The 25752-nt window shown below is 46.3% G+C and overlaps 1 protein-coding gene across 1 annotated transcript in view; it reads left to right on the top strand.

Annotated features, from left to right (window-relative positions):
* Positions 1–4097: 4097 nt before the first annotated feature.
* Positions 4098–25752, top strand: part of Ctse (cathepsin E) — a 34878-nt gene continuing 13223 nt past the window's right edge. The window contains exons 1-5 of the mRNA XM_036202747.1: positions 4098–4260; positions 21940–22122; positions 22795–22951; positions 23554–23671; positions 24593–24711. Coding sequence (XP_036058640.1) covers positions 22055–22122; positions 22795–22951; positions 23554–23671; positions 24593–24711 — 462 coding nt within the window. The 5' untranslated portion in view covers positions 4098–4260; positions 21940–22054. The remainder of the gene's footprint in view (positions 4261–21939; positions 22123–22794; positions 22952–23553; positions 23672–24592; positions 24712–25752) is intronic.

Genomic DNA, 25752 nt, shown 5'->3' with positions numbered 1-25752 from the left:
AAGAATTTCTCCACATTATTCTCCACTTATTTGTTACTTCCCAACATTATTTGATTCTAGCTCTAATTTTTTCTCTCTCTACACATTAAGAACTCTCATGAAGGCCGGCCGGGCGGTAGTGGCGCACACCTGTAATCCCAGCGCTCGGGAGGCAGAGGCAGGCAGATCTCTGTGAGTTCGAGGCCAGTCTGGTCTACAGAGAGAGATCCAGGACAGGAAGCCAACCTACACAGAGAAACCCTGGCTTTAAAAAAAAAGAAAGAAAGAAAAGCCGTGCTTCCTGAACACTATGAGGTGAGCAGTTTCTTTCTCAATAATGTGTCTGCCTTGTCATGCCTAAAAGTAATGGAACTGCTGGGCAGTGGTGGCACACGCCTGTAATCCCAGCACTCAGGAGGCAAGGCCAGCCTGGGCTACCAAGTGAGTTCCAGGAAAGGCGCAAAGCTACACAGAGAAACCCTGTGTCGAAAAACCAAAAAAAAAAAAAAAAGTAATGGAACCAACCAACCACTGACTTACCCTTCTGAGACAAAACAATCCCTCCCTCAAATTGTTTTCCTCCGGTATTTTGTCACAGTGACCAAGACTGGACGAACATCCCCAGGAAGAAGGCTACTCAGACACACTAAGGCAACGACAGCGGCAGGAATATTGGGTCACTAAGGAAATCTAACCTGTGGGTGCAAGCTCCAGAGATTATAGCTTCTTGGGGCACCAAAGCCAGACGGTCTCCAGGTTTTCAAGGTGTACCGGGGGACCCCCTGGAAGCCCAGGGGATCCTTTCAGAGGGTAGACAAAGTCAAAGCATCCCCACATGAGTACCAAGATGCCTGCCACTACCTCACAGTTTCTCCAGTAACCAAGTGGGGTTTTCAAAGGCTCCACTGAGTGGTCCGCAGGAGACTGAATGCAGGGGCAGATCTAAGAACCCAGCACTCTAACCAATATTCTAGCAACATTATTCTAGTATTATTATTCTGTCAACAGTACAATTTTCAAGAATAACAGTAAGTCTTCTTACCAAAAATTTTGTCTTTTGGAAAATTAGTTATTTTTCATAAAACATGGTAAGATGCTATTTTTAAAATAGACTAAATAAATACTCAGATTTCTGTTTTTATTTTGAATATACTCAATGTAAGCAGATACAGCCTACAAAACAATAGCTCTTGGCTTCCTAATGATTTCTAAGAGTGTACAGGGGTCCAGAGACCAAAAAGTTTGAGAACCACTGACTTAAGGATTCAAGCCATTTCCTGACATTTTGACAAGTGTGAGGTCCTTTGAGGAATGTCGGGCAGAAGACAAAAGGAAAGAGAAGGAGTGTCCTCTGACAGATCTTCATGTCCAGGACAGTCATCTCCTGGAAGTGAGCACTCTGACAGGGCGCCTGCCTGACAGTGTAGCCATAGTACAGACAGGGTCTGCCACAGGGAGGGAGAGCTGAGAATCATGGGAAAATAAGGCCCTGAGGTGGATGAGCCAAGAGAAGGAGCCTAAGCCATTTGCTGGCCTGAGCTGTTCACTACTGCCTGCTGGGATTGAGGGTCGGAGTCCAGAATTCTTCCTGGCTAGCTGCTGGTACCTGAAATGCCAATGGGAATGTCTTATTCTTGTGATGATTAATCTTGATTGTCAACTTGATTCATTGAGAAGCTTGCCTCGGGGTATGTCTGTGAGAACATTTCCAGAGAAGACTATGGGGGAGGAATTCCACATGGAGGTGGATGGCCTCCTTTCAGAAACTGGGAACCTGCCTGGAGTCAAAGGAGACAGCCTAGGAGGACAGACTTTCTCTGCTTCCTGGCTGCCATGATGTGAGCGACTCTGCTGCACCATTACCCTCCCTGCCAGGGTGAGCTGACACCTTTAGAACCATGGGCCAAGATAAATCCATCTTCCCTGAAGTTGTTTGTGTCAAGCATTTTGCCACAGAAATTTAAAAAAAAAAAAAAAATCAACGAAGAAATTTGTGGCAGTTTGGTTGTAATTGGCCCCCATAATCCCATAATCTCATAGGGAGTGGCACTATTAGGAGGCGTGGCTTTGTTGGGGTGGGTATGGCCTTGTTGGAGGAAGTGTGTCACTGTCGGGGGTGGGCCTTGAAGTTTCATATCTCAGGATACTGCTCAGTGAGTCAGTTGACTTCCTGTTGCCTGTGAGATGTAGCACTCTCAGCTCCAGCACCACATCTGCCTACACACTGTCATGCTCCCCTTCATTATCATAATGGACTGAACCTCTGAAACTGTAAGTGAGCCACCCTCAATGAAATGTTTTCTTTATAAGAGTTACCATGGTCATGGTGTCTCTTCATAGCAATAGTAAACCCTAAGACCAAAGTCTATTAGCTAAAGATAAACTTCCATCCAAATAACATCAAGAATCATTTAAACACACAAAGGGGCAAATAACATTTGGAAGCTAGATTAGAGGTCCACAGCAGGGATAAAGAACAAGGAAAGCAAAATGCTCAAAACTAGACCATGAGAACTAAGCAGAGGAGGGACCAACATCTTTATGGCCGTGTGTAACCAACCAAGGGAATTACTAATTGTTTTGTTTTGTTTTGTTTTTCGAGACAGGGTTTCTTTGTAGCTTTGCACCTGTCCTGGAACTCGCTCTGTGGCTCAGGCTGGCCTCGAACTCAAAGAGATCCACCTGGCTCTGCCTCATGAGTGCTGGGATTAAAGGCATGTGCCACCACCGCCCGGCGGGAATCACTAAATATAATTCTAAAATCAAAGGGAAAAAAAGTCCAATATGGCAAAACTTGGTTTAGCGTGTGCTGTGTCCCCTGCAGTGTGAGGCGGCCTGTGTGAGTAGAAGGGGCAGACATGGTATCTACAACTGTCCTCTACCCCTTCTACCCTAGTCTACTGGGGGCGTCTCCAGCGGACCTCAGCAGGCATGGCAAAAAATTAAAAGTTAGTGTTAAAAAGACGTGCTCCAAAGGAAGGACTGTGGGGTCAGAGAGGAGCAAAGTCCTGCTTCTTTGTCTTCCATGTGCCAGGCAGCTGTTTTTTGAATGACAAGAGGAGGCAGTTGCCTTGTGTGTTCCAGGTGAGAGGGTGCCGGGCATGCTAAAAGGCACACTATGGTCCTTTCTACTTCAGTGAGCATCTGAAACCACTGGTAAGAGATGAGCCTGGGGTGCCTGAGCACAAAGGGAGGGCTGTCACCTAGGATCGTAAGAAAAACGGGGAAGACAGAGTGTGACAGGGACGGTCCATGAAGTAGATTTCCAGAGTTCTGTGTGGCCTAAGGCCTTGTCCAGTTTGGCTCATCTCCCCAGCATCTACGCCAGTGCCTGGGACATAGTAGTCTTCTGTAAATGCTTGACGGATGAATGAAGGATGGGACCTGTCCTCAGGTCGCCCGCAGATGTGCTGCTATACCCCAGCGGGGATTAGGAGCAGGGCAGAGATGTTGAGGTATACCTTCTCTGCTCCCTCTGAAGTGAATACCCTCACCATTTCTGGGTCTTGAATGTCCTTCCGGCTGTTACTGCAAACTTTCACTTCCCCAGATAGGTTTCCTGTGTCCCCTTGAGGTTTACCATGGAGTCCACTTATTGACTGAAGCCGCCTGAAAGATCACTTTGAGATTTTCAATTTGCACGGTAGCCTATTTGCAAACAGCCAACAACTGGCTTAACATTTGGTGTTCCAAGTGCATCTGGCTGTCAGACCTGTGAGCTCCTGCAAAAGTCCACCGGGGACCATGTGAGACCAGCACCTGGGCCGCAATTGGTTCAAGAGGGACAGGCCTTGTGTTTACAGAAATAATGCCCTCTACTGACTATTGATTGTTTTCATTTTTATCATGTATCCCAGGCTAGCCTCAAGTCAGTATGTAGCTGAGGCTGGCCCTTACATTGCTGCTATGTCTGTGTCTACCTCTCACATGCGGAGATTACAGACACACACCACCATACCCAGCTCCCTTTAGCTGACTTTCAAGGCTGCTTCTGGTTTATTTCAGAAAGCAGTCACATTTCCTGTGAGTGCCCGTCTCCCGGTCTCATTTGCTCCTCAGAACTGGAGGTGTCCCGTGTGACTCCAGAAGCAGTTAGAAGGATCAGACACAGTTATCTCCTATTTGCAGCTGAGGTGGCCAAGAGATAAGAGTTGCTTAAGGTTGGAGTTAGCAAACAACGAGACCGGTGTTTCCACACAGACCGTGGTCTCCAAGCCGACCATCCACTCTCTACAAGAAAACTGTATTCTTGACATTTTCGTTTCTCTGGTAACTTCGAAGGTAAGTGGTGTATAATCTTATTACCAGTTTTTCTGGTAAATGACAATGTGATACTTTACCCAACAGAATCCATTTACTATGATAATTTTCTGACAGGGGAAGACAGACCTTTTCTAAGAAGGCTGACACTCGCTTGTTTCGCAAGTTAAAATGGAGTGAGTTTGCTAACGACCAGCTGGTCCTAGAAACTGCCGGTGCTTCCCACAGAGGAGCTTAGGCAGGATTGTGAAGTTTTTGTTTGTTTGATTGCTTGGGGTTTTTTTGAGACCTGGTCTTACTATGTAGGTCAAGCTAGCCTTGACCTCCCTTCAGTCTTCTTACCTAGTGCAGGGATGACAGGCATATACCACCATGCCCTGCTCTGTATATTTCAATGACTTTTTAATCCCTATTAGTATTTGTGTACCGATGAAAGGTGAGGTTTCGCAGTATAAGTCACATAGTCTGAACGGTACCTTTAAGTCCCCAATTTAGCCGAGTCTGTAAGGTTTTTATTAGGGCACAACTCACTTTTATTGTAATTAATGTTCATGTACCATTCTATATCTACATTTCATTCCTCAATTAGAGTGCATTGTCTATGAACTGCTAATTGATTCACAGCTGTTATTAATACATTCCTCAAGGAAATTTCTTCAGGACAAACGTAACAAGGGGGCCAGGAGTGCTGCTATCTTCCTTTGCTCCAGCACTGGGGTGGCAGAGGCAGGTGATCTCCTGAGTTCAAGGCCAGCCTGGTCTACATATCGAGTTCCAGGCCAGTTAGGACACACAGTGAGGCACCACCTAAAAAGAAACAAAATATCTGCTGGTAACATTTCATAGCTGATTACTTATTTTTATTACAAATTCTAATATAAAGTAATATATATATATATTGTGTATAGGCTAATATGGTGTTTCTTTCAAGGTATTGGAAAGAAAAATAATGTCAGCCCCAAAACAAAAAATGAAAATCTGTCTAGAGAAAAAAAGTGATATTTGAATTATTGACTAAGTCTGACAGGGAACGAGGTGGACATGGAAAGAAAATAGCGCAGCTGGAAACTGCTGACAGGGATGTGTCTTAGAAATAGGAGCAGAATGTGAATTCACCTTTGCGTCCCATCCTCACCCATCACTGGGAATTTTAATAAACGCTAGACTTAGAAAAGCGAAAAAGTCGAATTCCACATTATGGAAATACGGGTCATGCAGGTGCCCGGCGTGAGAACTTCCCCTCAAGGAAGAAGTTTTTACTTTATGGATGATAATGCAGGCTAAAAGCCTTGGGAAACAGAATAAACAAATAACTTTTCCAGACGGTAACAAACCATATAGAAGGACTCTACATTTTTATCAGTTCTTTAATAACAATAACAATGGAAAATTAATCAACTAGAAAACTAGAAAGCATACAAAGATAAGGAGAATTTAGCACCTTTCCCCCACCACAGTAAACATGAAGAAACTGAAACAAAATATCAACAGTTTCAAATTTTAAATCTGTCTCGGAAATATCTATTTACTAACGTTGCCAATCAGATTCTATATAATAAGGAAAATGGGCATGCTGTTGTTGAACACAGACACAAAAATGTTGTCAACAATTTTTTAAATATTTGTCATACAATAATATTTGTCATTCCAAAGAGCATCTCAAGAAAGTTCTGGAGTCAGGCTTACTGGTACAGGCTGTAGTTCCAGCTACGAAGGAGGCTGAGGCAGGAGGCTGTCGAGTCCAAGGCAGACATAGGTTACAGAATGAGCTGAAGGACAGTCTGAGCGACTTGGAGAGGCCCTGCCTCAAAATGAGCAAAGTGGGGGCTGGGGATATGTAGCTATGGAGTAGAGAGCTAGCCTGGTGTCAGAGCCCTACATCCCCAGTGTCACCAAACAGAAGAAAGAGGAGGAGGAAGAAGAAGAAACAATTTTAAACAGGAATTTTCTTCATTTATGAACATTATAGAAGATTCAGAGCATTATAGCAGAACATTAACCCAGAAAATAAATACAAACACTAAATAACACACACATTTTGGGTGAAAAGATTCAACAGCATATATCAAATTTGTTGACTGAAATCACTTTATTTTTATTTTTTGCCAAAGCTGAGGACCGAACCCAGGGCCTTGCGCTTGCTAGGCAAGCGCTCTACCACTGAGCTAAATCCCCAACCCCTTGAAATCACTTTTAATATTAAAAGAAATGTTAAATACCACTGAGGTTTGTCTCCTATTCCATAGGAACAGTTAATTTCCTTAGTTATATTTTCAAAACACAAATCTGTCTGTATATAAACATTAAGTTAGCCAGGCATGGTGAGGCATGCCTTTAATCCCAGCACTTGGAGGCAGAAGCAGGTAGATCTCTGAGTTCAAGGCCAGCCTGGTCCACAGAGTGAGTTCCATAACAGCCAAGGCTACACAGAGAGACCCTGTCTTGAAAACAAAAACCACAAATGTAGTTAGAGTTTTCCTGCCTGGCCCACAGTCAGGATAAATCTCTCTTACCCTCCAGTCCCATAGTCGCTCAGACCCAACCAAGAAAGCACACAGAAACTTATATTGTTTATAAACTGTATGGCCGTGGCAGGCTGCTTGTTATCTACTTCTTTTATCTTAAATTAACCCATTTCTGTTAGTCTATACTTTGCCACATGGCTTGTGGCTTACCAGTGTCTTTACATGTTGCTTCTCATGGCGGCGGCTGGCGGTGTCCCTCTCCAGTCTTCTACTTCCCAGAATTCTCTTCTCTCTTGTCCCGCCTATACTTCCTGCCTGGCCACTGGCCAATCAGAACTTTATTTACATAGAGCGATATCCACAGCACACAAACAAGCAAAAATTGTTTCCATAGTAAAATATATAGCTGGAGAAGGACTATACAGATTTTTTACTAGATTATCAGCAAAAAAGACCAAACCTAGGCTATAACCTAGGCATTTGAGGGAATAGGGACACAAGGCTGAAGAAAATTACAACAATCATAATATATTTCAACATAAGTTCCCCAAAGATCCTAAGGCTGTGCAGAATAATATATCAAAAAGTTCTTCAGGGTGGTGATGGTGCATGCCTGTAATCCCAGCACTCGGGAGGCAGAGCCAGGTGGATCTCTGTGAGTTTGAGGCCAGCCTGGGCTACAGAGTGAATTCTGGGAAAGGCGCAAAGCTACACAGAGAAACCCTGTCTCCAAAAACCAAAAAAAAAAAAAAAAGTTCTGGCGACATTAGTGAATCCTATCAAGTCAGCTGGAATGGCCTGACTTCATCTAAAACATGACAACAGAGCAGTCAAATAAAACATGGAAGCTCCAAGGACAGAAGAATATTTGAAACAACTGTTACCTTACAAAGCCAGTGGCATGGGGAACACTCTCCAGAAAGCATCAACATTATTAAATATATAGATTCTTGAATATAAGCCAAGGCTATACTATTGAAAATATATATTTAAAAATATGTTTTCCCTGCTCTGATTGGTCATGATATTTAAAGTAAAGTCTGTGACAACATAAGCGTCATGGTTTTTGTGTTTGGCTTTTGTTAGCGTGGATTTTTGTTTTGTTTTGTTCTGTATTAGGGGTTAAACCAGGTCCTTCTGTACGCATGCTGGGCAAGTGTTCTACCCCTGAGCCACATCCCTAGTACATAAATTTTACCATAAACAGAACTTAAATGTTGATGTACAGAGTGTCCAGAAAAATATCAAGAATAAGACACTTAGAACAAAATAAAATTTTACCTAGTTAATAAAAAGTATTATTCCTGAAATATATATTGCTTGTGCTGAACAGATGCCAGACTTTTGACATTGCTAGCAACTTCTCCAAGACAGAAAGTACTAGAAAAAGAAAACTCATTTTAATTCTGAGTCATCTAACTAGCCCTTCTATGCTCCAAAAGTATCAGATCCCCCTCCCCCCATATTGGAAAGAAAGATTTGTGATACTCAAGAATATTATGGCTTTTTCACTATTCAGATTGCACGCATGATTTGAAAAGGTGTGGTAAACATGAACTTCCGTAACCATTAGAAACACATGATTGACACTGAGGCATGAGGCAAGAAGTGTGATACTGAGACCACTGGTCCAGGAACCTAAGTCTGGGCTGAGGAGTTGGCTCACTCATGAAAATGCTTGCTGCACAAGGGTGAGGTCCTGAGTTGGAGCCCCAGCACTCACAGAAAACTGAGCATGGGGACCCATATTTCTAACCCGACACTTAGCAGGGGCAGATTCTGGGGGTGGGAGGATGCTAGGGGGGTTGCTAGCCGGCTGGCAGGTCTTGCTCCAGCTTCAGTAAGAGACCCCGTCTCAAGGGAAATTGGCAAAGAGTGATAGAGCAGGACACACGTTCTTCCAGGCTCCTCATGTGTATGTGGGTATCTGCACCTGCACACCTACGTGCACAAACACCACACACACCAAAATAAGTAAATAAATGAGTTAAGTGGAGCATGTAGAGGAAGACACCAGATGTCAGCCTCCAGCCTCTACATACAAACACGCCAGCACGTGTGCACATGCGCGCGCGCACACACCCCTTCCCCTCCACACACAAACACATAAAGAGGAACTGTGGTGGTATTGTGCTCCCCAAAATATTGTGTGTTCCCCGAAATAAACTTATCTGGGGTCAGAGAGCAGGACGGCCACAATATTAAACATGAGGATAGGCAGTGGTAGCACATGCCTTTAATCCTAGCATTCCAGAGACAGAAATACCTCTGGATCTCTGAGTTCAAGACCACATTAGAAACAGCCAGGCATGGTGACACAAGCCTTTAATCCCAGAAATCGAGCCTTTAATCCCAGGGAGTAGAGGCAGAAAGGGAAAGATTATATAAAGCATGAAAACCAGAAACTAGAAGCATTTAGCTGGTTAAGCATTTGGCTGGTTAAGCATTCAGGCTTTGGAGCAGCACAGTTCAGCTGAGACCCATTGGGATGAGGACACAGAGGCTTCCAGTCTGAGGAAACAAGACCAGCTGAGGAACTGGCAAGGTGAGGTAGCTGTGGCTTGTTCTGCTTCTCCGATCTTCCAACATTCACCCCAATAACTGGCCTCGGGTTTGATTTTAGTAATAAGAACCTTTAAGATTCATACTACAAGGAACTAAAGTCTGTCGGTCACTTCTCGCATCTAATTGTCCCACACAGTGCCACAGCTGTCTGCAGACCAGCACGCTGGGCACAACATTACCGAGATTGTTGCTGCAAGTACATTACTGACCGGGTATTATCAGTCAGCAGTGGGAAATGTACTTCTGACATCTGGAACTCCAAATCTGCCTATCTGTGATGCCAGCAGCAGTTTCCATAGAAATAAGACGCTGGAAAATTTCCTTTTCCCTGGGAGTGATTTTATGTCTGAAGCTGGCTTATACCCAGAGATACACACTTTCTGTTATTTGGGGTTCAATTATCTCACCTATAATTCACATGGAATCAACTTGCATTTACTGGGTTCTTGTTGCATCAACGCAGGGAAGGATGCAAATGCGCTCCACTGGATTTGCATGTGAGGTGTGCCTTTGTGTATTCCTGCTCTCCTTCCACTGAGCAGTCCATTCTGGACACCGTCCATGTCCATGGTGTGCGGTGATGGGGGGGATAAACATCAAAAGTGAATAATTATCTGTGAGTGGTGATTTGCACATTCTTCATTTTTCTATTTTACTTTTGTTTGAGACAGAGCCCCACTAGGTAGCTCAGGCTATCCTCAAACTTCCCATTCTCCTGCCGTAGCCTCCAGAATGCTAGGGTTATAGGCATCTACCACCTCATCCAGAACATCTTTCTTGGGCAGGGGTGGGGGGTGGAGGGGTGAGGGTGGGAGGTAAGTGTTGATGATCTCTGTAATGAATATATCTTGAACTAAAGGGAGACGGCAGAGGTAGATGTGAGGAGGCTGTAGAGGGAGCTTCCACACCCTCCCCAGGGGTGTCAGGCCTCTCAGAGGGAAATGAGAGGGAAATGGCTCCTAAACAAAGTTGAGACATGGACTGAGGAGGGCCGGGGCAGAGGAATGAACTGAGAACCCTGAAAGTTCTAGCGCTGTGCCTGTAAAAGAACTCTCCTGACAATAAAGGACAGCCCTAAATTCCTTTTCAGTCCCGAGACTAGCTCCCTTTCTGCAGCCACAAAATCCATTTGTCTTGAAGCTTGACCTTTCTAGTAACGTCTGCTGTCTCATACACTGCTCGAGTGGTTTAGCACAAAAATCTCCTCGACAAATGATGAGCAAGGGTTAGACCATCTCTGCTTTCCCAGATTCCTATTTATATAATGTCACTTTCATCCAGGTCGTGCGACATCTGAGACTCCTCAGAGTCACTTTGTGTTTAGCTCCCTTCGAAACCCAAAGCCAGGCACCTTAGATGCGCAGGCACTGTAAAGCAGGAGGGAAAGAGGGCAGTCCTAAGAACCTTTGGTGGCTGGGGGAGGATCTGCCACCAGAGCAGCTCCAAATCCCGCCCGGGTCCTCCACCCAAAGCCTGACCTACCTTCTCACCACCCGACAGAGTCCACTTTTCTTTATCGTCTTCTTCTTGTGTCAACTCTTATGAACAGCTCGCTGGATCACCTGGAGAAAGCTGGGCCAGCCTCTAGACCTTCCTCTGCAGCGGTCTGCTCCCTGTCCTCCATTTTCAGCCCCCACTGTCTTCATCAAAGACACCGCACACCTGGGCATCCTTGTCAGGCCTGTTCTGCAAGGGTCCCAGTCAGATCCTGCTTTGCCTAAAGGAGGGAACATCTTGTAGGAGTTCATTCTTCTGACTGCAGGACAGCAGAGCAGGAGACAGGGAGTGGAGTGAGGGGGTGAGAGAGGGTGGTGCACCTTTTTCCTGTGTTGTCAGGAAGGCAGATGGCAGCTTTGGGAGCCACCTCAGCACATCCTGGCTAGTCTGCATTTATTAAGTGCTTACTGTATGCTCCCTGCTTTGAAAGACTTCAGGTCTAGATAGAGATTCACATAAATGTCTCTCAGCGATTTCCAAAAGTGCCACAGTGTTCCTGGGACTATCTTGTCACCCAAATTAAGAGCATTCTTGTCTCTGTTTTTGCAGGCATAGCTCCGACAGCTCATAGTGTCTTGGAAGCTGGAGTTACTGATAACAAGTGTGAGCAAAACAACAAAAAATATCTCTGACTAGTATTTACTCCAGTACCTTTGAGGTTAGGCCCCTCACATGGTTTTTTTTTAGTGTGTGTGTGTGTGTGTGTGTGTGTGTGTGTGTGTGTGTGTGTTGCCTGTGTGTATGTATGTGCACCACATGCCTGCCTGGTGCCTGTGAATGTCAGAAGAGGGCACTGACCCTTGGAGCTGGATTTTCAGGCAGTTGTAAGCTACTGCACATGGGTGCTGTGAACTGAACTCAGTCCTCCATGTTTTCGGAGCCAGCTCTTCAGCCCCAGGGCTTTGTCCTCATAAGACAATTTCCTCTCTTATTTGCAGCCGTAGGGGCTAGACAAGGCTCTTGACTGGGTTTGGTACTGACTACTCATAGAAACACTAACAAACAGGTTTTCAGAGCCTCGCAAACAGTGATTCTATTCCTTTCCCTGCCCCATCTCAGAGTCCCAGAACCAAATGTCAAAGGGAGGTACTAGAAGCATGTGTTTCCTGATCCAGTTTTATGTACTATTTATTTACTTATTTTTTGAAACAAGGTCTCTCTACATAGCCCTAGCTGTCCTGGAACTCGTACATAGACCAGGTACATTTCTTTTTAAACCTCCAAGCCTGAAAGATCAGTAGTGAACTAATTTGTGTCTCAGCCTAGTTGAACAAAATCATCTTTACTTGACATAAAACTCATTGAGAAGGAATAACGACTTCAGGGTATTTAAATTTACCCTCCAGAGATCTGGAACAAGGAATTCTAACACCTTGGGAAAATTTATTTTCATGAGCCTTCTTCGTAGGAGCCACATTAACAACAATTAACAAAGAAATATGGGTACGCCTGCACTGGGGAGTAGGTGTGGGTTTAGCTGCCTTGAGTCAGCCTTGGCTGAGAAGTACCCTGCAGGCTTGGTGTGCTTTGAAGAGGAAAGAGACTGTCAGAGCCATAAAGAGGGGCTCCAAGGGCTGCCCAGCTTGGATGGAGGAGCTTCCAGGCAGGCTGTGGGTTGCTGAAGGACAAGGGACTCCGAGCCAACCTTCTCAGCAGATAGCAGGGCTCTCCAGTTAGAGCTGCTACCTTGTTGTCAGATACCAGATCCCAGTTTTCAAGGACAGCAAGAATCACCCTGGAAGCCACCTCCTGAGTGAGCAGAAGCCACCAGTCCTTGAAAATAAACCTGAGGTTGTCTGCCCACCACGCAACACAGACCATGCTGTCTAGAAAGAAATGCCCAGCACAGTCTATGAAATTGGGGACATGAGGAAATAATAGGTTTTCAGGCTTGAGTTTCTCTTTCTCGGTATTAGGGATTGAACCTAGGGCCTTGGCATGCTTGGTAAGCACTCAACCACTGAGCTGTATTCCCAGGCCTCTTTTTCGCTTTTTGTTTGGATACAGGGTCCAATTAAGTCACCAGCAGGACTTGATTCCTGTCTCAGCCCCTCAAGCAGTTGGATTAACTGCTTGCAACACCAGCTTGTTGTTGCTTATTATATATATATGTGTGTGTGTGTGTGTGTGTGATGGGGGTAGTGCACACTCACACCACGGTGCTTGTGTAGAGGTCTGAGGGTAATTTGAGAGAGTCAGTTCTCTCCTTAGCCTAGGTGGGACCCAGGAATTGAACTCAGCTCCTCAGCCTAGGCAGCAATCTCTTTTACCTATTCAGCTACCTCATAGGTCCTACCACATTGCTTTTAGTTGTTTAACAAATTCCTATTTAGAAAAACTTCCTCTAACTCTAGTGGCAAAGAATTCGGGACTAAACTTCCAAAATAACTAAATGAGATTCCCCTAACAGCAGGTTTTCTTTGCCTTTCAGAGGTGGGAAGTTCCTTGTTCCAGGCTGCTTGGTAAGGTAGAGAGGACACCAGGACTAGAAGGTGACCCACCGCTCTCAGACCCTAACTGGCCACTTCCCACACAGTTTCAAAGTTGGCAATATTTGGAGGGTCTCCTTCCCATTCCAGCTGCAGACACAGTAGGATGAACCAATGGGGGGGGGGGGGGGGGGATGGGCAGTGCAGATGTGAAAATGAATAGTAAGGGGAAAACCGACATTTGAGTTTGGACCCTGTACGGCTAACAAAGTGATATGGCTATTGGGGTGTTCGAACCTCAGTTTCTTCATTTGGAAAAGTAGAGGAAACAATGCCTACGGTACAGGGCTACCATGAAAATTTATCTAACAACTTCACACAGGCACATCTGGTAGCCTAGACAGTCTATCAAAGATAACCCTCCCCCACCCCCAAACACTGGAATTACCGGGGCTGGCAAGAGAGCTCAGCACATAAAAGCACTTGCTGCCAAGCCTGACTGGTGACTTGAGTTTGATCCTTGGTACCCACATAGTGGAAGGAGAAAACCAACTCCCTCAGGTTGTCCTCAGGCCTCTACCAGCAGCTATGGCATACACACACATACACACACACACACACACACACACACACACACACACACACACACACACACACACACACACACACACACACACACACACACACACAAATTAATTAATTAATTAAAAGAATAACAGCAAGCTATACTAGTTGAGTACTCCAGGTTACTGTTGGGGCCTTCCTTTATGGGGTCTAGGAGGCGGAGTCTGGTTACTAAGGAGTGTGGCATAGATAATTTTGATGGACAAGTTCAATTGCTCATTGTGCATGTCTCTTCCCATTGCATCTGATTTTCATCCTGTGCATGCCCAATTATGCATAAATATAAGGTAAATAATGTTTTCCTAAAAGTTCACTCAGAAGGCCTTATCTCACATGAACCCCAAATTGGTCCCGACCGGATCAGTCCCTGTCTATCATATACCAAGATATGTTCTTGGAACACACTTGAATGAAAACAAACTTATTCCATTCTCCAAGTGGGGTGCACTTGCAGTTTAACGCATATGGGGGTGCGGGGGAGGGGGTTGTCCTAAGGTGCATTGTTAGAAAAGGAATATAGCCCAAGCCAAGTGGAGTTCCAAGTTGTTAAGCTATTACCTGTGTTTTCCTGCCTCAGGACTCGTGTGTGTGTGTGTGTGTGTGTGTGTGTGTGTGTGTGTGTGTGTGTGTACTATATTTTTATGTACTTTTCATCTTTTTTATAAATAGTAACATACTCACATTCTGTCCTACTTTTTCAACTGAGCAATGTATCCAAGAGGTCCCCCCTAGAGCCTTTTCATTATGGCCCCAACGCATTGCATTCACAGATAACATCACTGAGCCATCTCTTACTACCAGCTGTTCCTAAGCTCTCTGTCATAAACGGTTCTGTGGGCTCAACCTTGAACTTGCAGCACTTTGCACAGTACTGGGCATCAGTAAGACAAACTGTGGATATCCTCCCCGAGCCTAATCTCCTTCCCACTGTCTAACCCATAATACTCCTTTGGGCTCTAGCTACAAAACAGTTCTCTGCATGCTGCTTCTGTCCTGGTCTACCGTGCACACCTGCTCTAAGCTACGGTCATCTCTTACATTACAGTAGGCATGACCACATTTGTCTTAGGTACTGTTTTATTTCTGGGAAGAGACACTATGACCAAGACAACTTATAAAAGAAAATCACTGGGGGCTCACTTACAGTTTCAGAGGGTGAGTTCATGACCACCATGTCGGGAAGCATGGTGGCAGGCAGGCAGCAGGCAGACATGGCGCTGGAGCAGTGGCTGAGAGTTTACATCAGGATCCACGGGCCTCAGGCAGAGAAAGCAAGATTGGGCCTAGTATAACTATTGGCTTTTCCCTAAAAACTCAAAGAGCACAGTTTGCCTTTCTCGGGAAAAGTCAAAGCCCCAACCCACCGCCAGCCCCACCCCTGCCCTCAGTGACACACCACCTCCAACAAGGCCACACCTAATCCTTCCTAAACAGTCCACCAATTAGGGGCCAGATGTTTAAATACATGAGCATGTGAGGGCCATTTCCTTCAAACCACCACGATGCTTAAGTTTAGTCAGACAATCTTGAGGTGGCTGTACCTGAGTCATGCCTGTTGAGGAAGAGATCTCTTTGGACCTCAGTGCTCCTTTTTCTGAAATTAGATCAATGAGACTATTCACCCCAAACCTGTGAATAAATATCTGAAGCCTGCCAAGACCTCCATTTGGAGGCTTTTCCACAGGGGAGTTTGGTGAATCTAATCAGATACATGTCTCGGCGTCTTGGAATAGACATCACCTTAACTGCTCTTTTATACGTGATTTCCTCCAGTGGACTGCTCTCCCTCCCTCTCTGTTTGATCTGGCTGGCCTGGAACTTCCTATGTAGACCAGGCTGGTTTCAAACTCGAAGTGAACCTCTGGTCTCTGCCTCTCCAGTGCTGATATTATACCGGCGTGCCCCACCACGCCCCCCACATACTTCCTCTTTTATAGTTGAAGAAGCTGACACTCAAAACGTAGCCACGGTATCCCAAGCCACGTGGTAGAACTCAAACCCTGCTTTGTCTGCATTCAAGCCTTGTAAGTTGGCACCAGTCACTATGCAGGAAGCAGGGGACACACAGGTGCTGGCCGGCAGAGGCCGTGTCTGGACAGGAAACCTGCATGGTGCCTGCGCCCTCTGCTGGCAATGCTGTGCAACTTCTGGTCTAAAAGACAATTTCCCAGAATACAACTGGTGGTGGTTGTGAAAATAACTCAAATGACTGAGTCCTTGCCACAGCGGAATGCTGAGGACGTCAGTCTTCCTACTTCCCAGTCACTCAAAAATAGGAGGCTTGAAAAAACAAAGAAAACCAAGCTGTGTGGAAAAAAAAATAAGTGTTTAGTGCTAAATTCTCTCTGCATTAAACAGATGTCTTGATGTAGTAGGAGTTTCCTTTTTTTCATAATTCAGTCAGAGAGGGGTGCAAATTTTCACCAGTCAACAATACAGTAATGACCTTTCCTGTGTGGCTCACTGAGGACAAGATAGAAAATACATTTAAAAAAACATACAGTGGGCTGGTAGAAACAAGAGCCTTGGGTACACAGTGAGACAGACCAGTCTCAAAGAACAAGCAAATCTTCACGAATATGCACTGAGAACATTTATCACCACACCTATACACACCTTTTTTATTCTTCCGAGCCTACAAATGGTCTGCCATGGTAGAAACGAGTCTCTCCCTCTCTTTAGCCTCTCCATCCCCCTCTTTCAGGAAGAAGCTCAGAACCTAAGACCATGCAGATCATTCAGTACAGTGTCATGGTTAGGAATCTCAGCTTTAAAGTCAGGCAAACATGGGTCTGAATCCTCTTAACAGCGCTGCATGGGAGCCACCCTATGTCTCCTGTCCTTGTGTGTGAAGTGACTTTAACTATCCTCCCAGGATTAGTGCGAGGTGTGAAGGAATACTCCCAAGTCCTTTAACACAGGGTCTGAGACACAGCTACGCACTCCCTGGCGTCCCTTGTTACCACCATTCAGCCCAGCCTCTTCAGTTTATAGATGAGGGAATACGGCTCTGAGAGAAACGACTTCTACGGTCAGGTGGCCAGTTAGGGCAAAACCAGGTGGATCTAGGCATCATCCGCCAGTCCCTCCTTGCCAGGTCACACGTGGAACGGTGGATTTTTGTTGTTGTTGTTGTTTTGGTTTGGTTTGGTTTGGTTTTTTGATTTTTCGAGACAGGATTTCTCTGTGTAGCTTTGGTGGCTGTCCTGGATCTCCCTCTGTAGACCAGGCTGGCCTCGAACTCACAGAGATCCACCTGGCTTTGCCTCCCGAGTGCTGGGATTAAAGGCGTGTGTCACCACTGCCTGGCAGAACACTGGATTTTCCTTTATTCCTCAACTCTGAGCAGAAAGAAGCCGAGACATTTCCCCAAGTAGTTGTCGGGGTCATTTTGAGCTGATGTCCCAGAGGATAGTGTATCCAGGAGTGCAGCTCCCTGCCATCCAGAGCCAGCTCTTATCCCACACTAGCAGTTCACTTCCACATAGCACTGTCCCCTGTTATTATTTTATCTTCTGCAATCTAAAGCTGTAGAAAAATAAGCTAATTAGGGAGTGCCATCACCAACAGCTTTCCCAGGTCCTGGAAAGAGTCAAACCTCTGCAGCCAAGCCAGCCTCCTCCCCACATTCCTGGAGAGCCCTCTTTTCAAGGCCTCTGTCTTAGTTAGGGTACTATTGCCAGGAAAAGACACCATGACCACGGCAACTCTTATAAAGAAAATATTTAATTGGGGTGGCTGTTTACAGTTTCAGAGGTTCAGTCCATTATCATCATGGAGGGGAGCATGGCGGCATGCAGGCAGACGAGGTGCTGGAGCTGAGAGTCCTGCATCTACATCTTACAGGCAACAGGAAGTCAATTGACTGTCACACTGAGGGAAGCTTGAGCAAAGGAGATCTCAAAGCCTACTTTTCAGTGACATAATTCCTCCAACAAGGCCACATCTCTTAATAGTGCCACTCCCTTTGGGGCCCATTATGGTGATATTTTATTTGTACTGAAATGTGATTTTTTTTTTTCGAGACAGTTTTCTCTGTGTAGCTTTGTGCCTGTCCTGGATCTCACTCTGTAGCCCAGGTTAGCCTCGAACTCCAATTGCCTCTGCCTCCCAAGTGCTGGGATTAAAGGTGTGCACCACCACTGCCTTTGTATGTTGTAGCTGGAGACCTTCTCTCCAGCCCCCACCAAACCCTGTTAGTTCAACAACCCACTTATAAAATAAACACACAGACACTTATATTATTTAAACTGCTCAGCCATTAGCTCAGGCCTGCCATTGTCTAGCTCTTACTCTTATATTCAGCCCATTTCTATTAATCTATACTTTGCCACGTGTCTTGTGGCTTACCAGTACCTTACATCTTCCTTGTCCTGGTGGCCGCTGTCTCTCTCTCTCTCTCTCTCTCTCTCTCTCTCTCTCTCTCTCTCTCCACCTTCTACTTCCCAGAATTCTCTTCTCTACTTGTCTTACCTGTCTTACCTATACTTCCTGCCTGGCTACTGGCCAATCAGTATTTTATTTATACAGAGCTATATCCACAGCACTTCCCCTTTTCTTTTTTTTTAAAGTAAGTTTAACTTTCACATAGTAAAATTACAGTTAACAAAACAATTATCAAGCAAGAATTACAGTTATAATATCTAGTCTATTTATAATTAGTTTATTTGGCAAAATTAAAGAAGATATCCTATCTATCTTATATTTGTGAGTCTAAGGTTTTTATATCTAACTTATCTTTTATCATAACTAAGGAAAACTGTAACTATCTAGCCTCAACCACATCAAAGACCTCAGAAGGATATAATATTACCTGAGAAATGGGAGAAGGACACAAGCAACTCTCAGGAGTCTTGTGACAATAGACAGAGATAGCTGGCAGCCTGGACAGTCATCCAATGATCCTTTGTAAAGTTGGGGCATCTGTCTTCAGCCCACAGGGCTAGAATCTCTCAGTCACTTTTCTCAGTGTCCTGTAGAATGTCTGGCAGTTTCCTCTGTGAAACAGGAACCTGAAGGACCATTTTGTCAAGCAAAGTTCAGTGGTCACCTTTCTATGGGTCCTGCATGTCCAGTCAATCAAGCAGTCCAGACAAGAACAGTTTCTTGCCCAAATGGCTACTTTTGCCAAGGTGAAGATAAACTCCATATGAAGTGTCTTTGATGCCCATCCTCCTCTCTGAAGTAAATCGGTGCTGCCAGGAGCAGACATGTCTCACTGTCCAGAAAGTCTAAATTTTAAAAATATTTTAAATGTCATATTCTGTAGATCTTTGAAGTGCTGTGGATGATTGATTGATAAATAAAACACTGATTGGTCAGTAGCCAGGCAGGAAGTATAGGCAGGACTAAGAGAGAGGAGAATTGGGAGAAGAAGAAGGCAGGAGGGAACACTGCCAGCCGCCATGACAAGAAAGATGTAAGGTACCAGTAAGCCACGAGCCACGTGGCAAAGTATAGATGAATAAAAATGGGCTAAATATAAGAGTAAGAGCTAGACAATGGTAGGCCTGAGCTAATGGCCAAGCAGTTTAAATAATATAAGTGTCTGTGTGTTTATTTTATATGTGGGTTGTGGGACCGCGGGGGCTTGGTGGCACCTGGAAAGAAGGTCTGCAGCTACATACATTAACATAAATAAAGTTGCCTGGGAGTCATAGCAGAAGCCGGGCAGTGGTGTCGAACACCTTTAATCCCGATCACATGACAAGCAGATCTCTGTGTGTTCTAGGACACCACCAGCATGGTGACACACGCCTTTAATCTCAATACTAATCATAAAGTCCTGGAGGTCTGTATAGACAGGCAGTGACGAGTAGGTCATGTGGTTGGGTTTACAACCAATGAGAAGGCAGAACAGAAAGTCAATAAAAAGGCAGATTCACAGGAAGTAGGTCCTCTTTGGAGGAGAAGGACGACAGTGGCAGAAAGGCGGCTCTAAGTCTCAGCTCTTAACTATTCCTCTGACCTCTTGGGCTTCTAACTCTGCATTTGGCTCTGTGTTTCTTATTTAGTAAGACTGTTACATCTACAGCCCATTTTCTTTAAACCACCACAGCCCCTTTGCAAGTGCTGAGAGAACAGACCACTGCCTATGTTGTGCCCTATGACCCACACCACTTTTTAACTCCAGAGTTCTTCCCTCTCCCCAGAGATCACACACATAGCCTTCCATATGCCCAAGGGACTTTTGTTCCCCAAGAGGGTTTACACTGTCCATAACAATGGTCCACAGTACTTTTCCATTTCAACCTGGGAGAAGCCAGGAGAGCTGCAGTTCCTGGTGTTTCCAGAAAGGACAGAGCCCATCGACTCAGACAAACACATGCTTGCTCCCAATCTTGGTCAGACTTTCCCAAACTCAACAGACCCTCTAACAGGCAGGCTGAGTCTTCTACCTCGGGGTCAGGTAACCCATAGTTGCCCAGGTCCCATTTAGACATGGGACAGCCTAACTGTCTGTAATTTAGTAAACAAATGGGGAGAGAGTTCTGGAGATGGAGAAGGAGGGGGGCTCAGGTATACTGAGCATCAGTAGATCAGTGATAGCACACAGAAAGAGCCTTGGACTAGCAGTGAAGAGCCTAGCTCTGCCGTGATGAACTGTGCCCTTGGGAAAATCACTTTACGTCTCTGGGACCGTGTTCCCATGCACTGTGCAAGTGAGTTGGCCATGAGGACCTGGAAGAAATCTTCCAGCGAAAGGTTTCTGCCCGCGGGATGTGTTAAGGTGTTTTTAGTACTTTCCCATGTCTTGTTTTGTGCCCCTAACCTTCCTAAAAACCCAGAGAGTGACACTGGTGTCTGGTCGGGCAACTGTGGGCAATCGTGACAGAGCTGAGTTGGGAGGAGTGACCTGGCTTGTAGCCCTCCTGTCGCATGTTGCTCTTTGGGGAAACAGACAGGCCCCTCTCCCCTATGAGAGGCCAGAGGACAGGCTTCTGGGAAAGAAGTGAATGCCAGGGAGGTGTGGTTGCTTTAGGCCCATGGTAAGTTGGTTCTGTACTTGTTTCCTCCTCTTTTTTGATGTCTTGTCAACATTTTGGATCTGAGGAAGGGTTTGGCCTAGCTTCAGACCAAATTTTGCCTTCTGCTGAGCTTCAGAGATAAAAGGCTAGGCCCTGGCACTCTGCCAGAGCATTGGCTGGTAAGAGCAGAGCTAAACCTAGCCCAGGCACCCTAATTCCTACTTCATAACTCCCCGGAAGTGTTAGCACCTATGACAGTAGTGATGGCCTTCCCCGTCCAGCTCAGAGGCCATCAACTGGAGTCCAGCTTCGGAGGCCTTCTCTCCCTCATCCCCACCTCTCTTCAGTCAGGAAAGCTGGCCCTTTCTTTTGGAGAAGGGACACCCACAGGAGGAGGTTGATGGTAAGAAAACTTGAATGTCCAACTTCCAGGGTCATGAGAAAACAAATGTTGCTTCCTCCACTGGTTTATGACATGTTGCTATGGCAGCCCTGGTACACCAACACAGGCCTGCCCCAGACCCTGCCCCTCCACGCTGCCTCTGCACTCCCTTCTGTACAGACCCCAGCCCCAGACTCAGGTGCTTGGAATCAAGAAAACCACTCCACATATCCATAGCCAAACTTGCCCATTTAGGGGCTTTTGGGGAGTACTGGTTTTGCTCTGAGTAGGACAAATTGCTTTGGGAGCCTCAAAAGGAATGGAGAGAGAATAAGAATATAGACAAAAGCCTGGCTAACATTTTGACTTACAGTCCTGCTTCATATATGGTATTTCAGTTTCTGCCTTCAGGGGTCTTCAATCTGAACACTAGTAGTAGCAGTTCAACAGGGTGGGACCCTGGTTTAGGGACCTTTTGGTCCCTCATACAATAAACATGGGATTTCTTTCTTTCTTTTTTTTTTTTTTTTTTTTTTTGAGCTGAGGATCGAACCCAGGGCCTTGCACTTGCTAGGCAAGCGCTCTACCACTAAGCTAATCCCCACTCCAACATGGGATTTCTTAAAGCCAGTGTGGGGTGTCCAAAGACCCTGGGAGAAGTTGGGACAGGAATACCCCTAATTTTCAGAGGGCGCGCACGACGTCCTATTACACATACTGTTTACTCTGGGCATGACTATTGACTCCAGACCTTATCATTGGGTCCTCAGACTGGGCAGGGCAAGTCTGGGCACCAGGAAGAACTGGTGCCCCTGGCCTGAATCGAGAAGAAAAGACGTGGGAAGAGAGGCCGAAGCAGAGAAGGAAGCTGCTGGTCGGACCACAATGAAATCCCTCCTGGTGCTCCTGCTGGTGCTCCTGGACCTGGAACAGGCCCAAGGAGCTGTGAACAGGTAAGGCACTGAGCTCAACTTAGGTATCCCCCAGCCCCAGCCCAAGGCTGCCCTGGGGGAGGAAAGCTAATGAGGAGATGAAAAAGAAGAAACTGGGGTCTCAGGGAATTCCTGGAGAATATTCCCCAGTCAATGCCAGGCCTCTCCTTCCAGTAGACATGCCTGCCTCAGTTCAAGGGGCTCCCCCTGGTGGTGGAAAGCATGCCCCACGCCATGGTTTGTAACTCCAAGCCTTCAGATACTTTCCCGGGGAGACGGAGCACTATTATCCACAGAGCCCTTCTGTCCCTGTTAGTCAGCCCTTCATGGGGGCAGATGGAACTTCAGACTGGCCGGGCGGTGGTGGCACACGCCTTTAATTCCAGCACTTGGGAGGCAGAGGCAGGCGGATCTCTGTGAGTTCCAGGAAAGGCGCAAATCTACACAGAGAAACCCTGAAAACTGCAGACTGTGTCCTATCTCCCATTCCTTAGAAAACCTCAAAGGGCCAGTGCCCAGGGGGTAGAGCCACTCCTGTCAGATTCTGAGTGCTCCAGACAGAGAAGGTGCTGCATCTGGTCACACCCTGGTCTTGAAGGTCCCCTCCTGGGTCTTGCTGTGGTCTTGCTGTAGTCGCGCTCGGAACTGATACATGAAGCAGAGCTGCCCCCTCATGCCGCGCTTTTTCTCCAGGGTGCCCCTCAGAAGGCATCAGTCCCTCCGGAAGAAGCTGCGGGCCCAAGGCCAGCTCTCAGACTTCTGGAAGTCCCAGAACCTGGACATGATCCAGTTCAGCGAGTCCTGTAATATGGACCAGAGTACCAGTGAACCACTCATCAACTACCTGGATGTAAGATTTCTTAGGCTGAAGCCTGGGGGCCTTGGGTGCACGGAGAAAGGCTGGGCATCCAGCAGAGACCAGTGCCGCCCCGGTGACTTCAGGTGCTCAGGCATGGAGTTCTTTTCTTGGATGACTCAGATGGATGACCCCTTGGTCTCTGTGAACTCTGTAAAGCAGGGCTCAGTACGGGCCAGTGTTCAGTGCTTTTGTTAAGAGGAAAGAGACAAGGATGACATGTGCTCCAAGCAGAAAGACCCTTACTGTGTGCTCAGCTGGGCATTTATTTTGCCAGCTATGACTTTGGGCAAAGAAAGTACTTGATTTCCCACATCCCCCAGTTCCCTGATCCCTAAAATGGAGGCATTCCTGTCTCCCCTGCCTTGCCCACCATGACTGACATAATGAGAATCAGGATAATGAGAGAGGATTCGGAACCAAGTTTCCTGAGCTCTCCTCAGTGTCCTTCCTGGTGGTCCCCGCTCTGTTCCTTCCATCCTTTGTCTCCAGCCTTGCTTCTTCAAGGCTCTGTAGACTGTAAGCTAAGGTACTCCAGGCTCCAGCTGCAAATACTTCTCCCCCCTTCCTCCTCTCCTTCTCTCCCTTCCCTGTAGATGGAATACTTCGGCACTATCTCCATTGGCTCCCCACCACAGAACTTCACCGTCATCTTTGACACCGGCTCCTCCAACCTCTGGGTCCCTTCGGTTTACTGTACCAGCCCAGCATGCAGTAAGTGGACAGCAATGGCGGGAGCCACTTCTTAGAGGTCAAAGGTGGTAGTTTGTGGGTTGGGGAGTCTTAGATTCTCTCCCCTGATCCTCCCTGCCACACCAGCTTCCGCTTCCTATCTCTCTCTCTCTATTTGGCGTGGCTGGGCCGGGGACAGAGACAAAAAGTAAATTACTAGTCAAGATAATGACTTTCATACTAGTCAGAAATAATGGAGAAAAGAAAATAGTTACTAAGAAGAGAAATCTTTGACTTGGTGACTCATTTCCTTTGGAACACCCAAAAGAACATGGGGGAAAGTTCCTTTGGTCTGTACCTGAAGAGATAGGGTGGTTTTCTTCTAAGGAAGACTGTACACCTACTTCAAGGAGGCCCCGATGGCCTGGCTCCCATGGAGGTGTGGCTGGTGTGGCACAGTGGCCTGGGTGTGTCCATTTGGCCAGAGGTAATGTAGGGATTAGGTAGAGATTGGAAACAGAAGCCTTAAACAGAGAAGGCTGGTTCTGTGTGAGATACATCCCAAGGGTAGAATCTCTTTGAAACCCGAAACTAGGCATCTGCAAAGTTGGATGAAGAGCTGGGAGTAATTTCCTGGAGTGGTAATTGTTCACCCCTGAGCTTTCTCTGAAGGCCAGGCTCTGGCTCACACTGATGGTTGAGACTGCTCCTGGCGCCGGGTAAACTGTGCTTATCTTGTGTCTAGGTCACTGTGAGCAACCAGGTTTGCCCAGAGACAAATATTTGATCCCTGGTTGGGACACACCTGGGTAGGCTACAGAGAACACAGTATCTCACTAGCAAAAGGCCATGACAGGCCTTTCCAAGGACCTCCATCTTCCACTCCTTGTGGGGAGCCAAGGGAAGCCACTCTGCCTCTCTGGGGCAGGGATGGAAGCAGTGAGCAGTGTTCTTGTTTTCCAGAGACACACCCGGTGTTCCATCCATCCCAGTCCAGCACATACGAGGAGGTAGGGAATCATTTCTCCATCCACTATGGTACCGGGAGCCTGACAGGAATCATCGGAGCTGACCAAGTCTCTGTGAGTTCAATCCCTCCATCACTGCTCTCTTGCCCAGGAACTGTGCACAGGGGTAGCAGGATATCCTTGAGAGGTCTCAGGCACAATTTCAGATCTGCCTCAGGAGGAGATAGACAAGGTTAGCTTCTAGGGGAAGGGAGCAATCCTTCCCACCTGAGATGGGACAGTGGCTAGTCTTTTCAGCACGCTGAGCCCTAGAGAGCAGTGTGGGACTATCTTCAAGAAACAAGAGTCAGGGCATTGCCTGGTGTCAGGGCTGGATCACCAATCCCTGAGCAGGAAAAAGAAATGCGAGCCAGTGAGCAAGCTGGGGTTCCATCAGTGGAATAGGAAGGCATGAGGCAGATACTCAACAACAGAGCAGAATACAGGGGTCAAAGTCCCAAAGTCTAGTGGCCGTTCCTTGAACCCCCCTGCCCCAGACCAAAAGTCTTTTAGGTCCCTGATCTGTGGGGATCAGAGAACCAGGGGAGTCCTGGTCCTGTCTGGATACTTTATGCAAGTGGGTGGGCCTAGGCCTTGGGAGAAACAGAGGCTGGCCCACTCTAATGGGTACCATTCCAATTCATGAGCCCAAGGTCAGTGGAGCCAAGTCTTCCTCAACATTCCTTTATTAATTTGAGCATGGCACATATAATTAAGTGGGAAAAGGCGGAAAGGAAAAACCTAGCGGAAGACTCTTTTTCACCCCCCAACCCCCAATTAAAGCTGGTGCAAATCCTTCTGAACTCTGAATTGTGTGGGGTTTGGGTACTCCACTGAGCTGGTCATCAAATAATATAAAAGCAAAGTGAATGTATTACTAGCCTTAATTACTTCCTTTAGGGTACTAAGGCTCCTTAAACTATGTCTCTTTTTCTTTCTTTTTTTTTTTTTTTTTTTTTTTTTTGGAGCTGAGGATTGAACCCAGGGCCTTGCACTTGCTAGGCAAGCACTCTACCACTGAGCTAAATCCCCAACCCAAATCTTTTTTTTTTTTTTTTTTAAGATTTATTTATTTAATTATTTATTCAGAAGAGGGCGCCAGATCTCATTACAGAT

This window comes from Onychomys torridus, chromosome 11 (genome assembly GCF_903995425.1).
Source record: "Onychomys torridus chromosome 11, mOncTor1.1, whole genome shotgun sequence".
NCBI classification, from domain to species: domain Eukaryota; kingdom Metazoa; phylum Chordata; class Mammalia; order Rodentia; family Cricetidae; genus Onychomys; species Onychomys torridus.
This window is presented reverse-complemented; position numbering and strand designations above follow the sequence as displayed.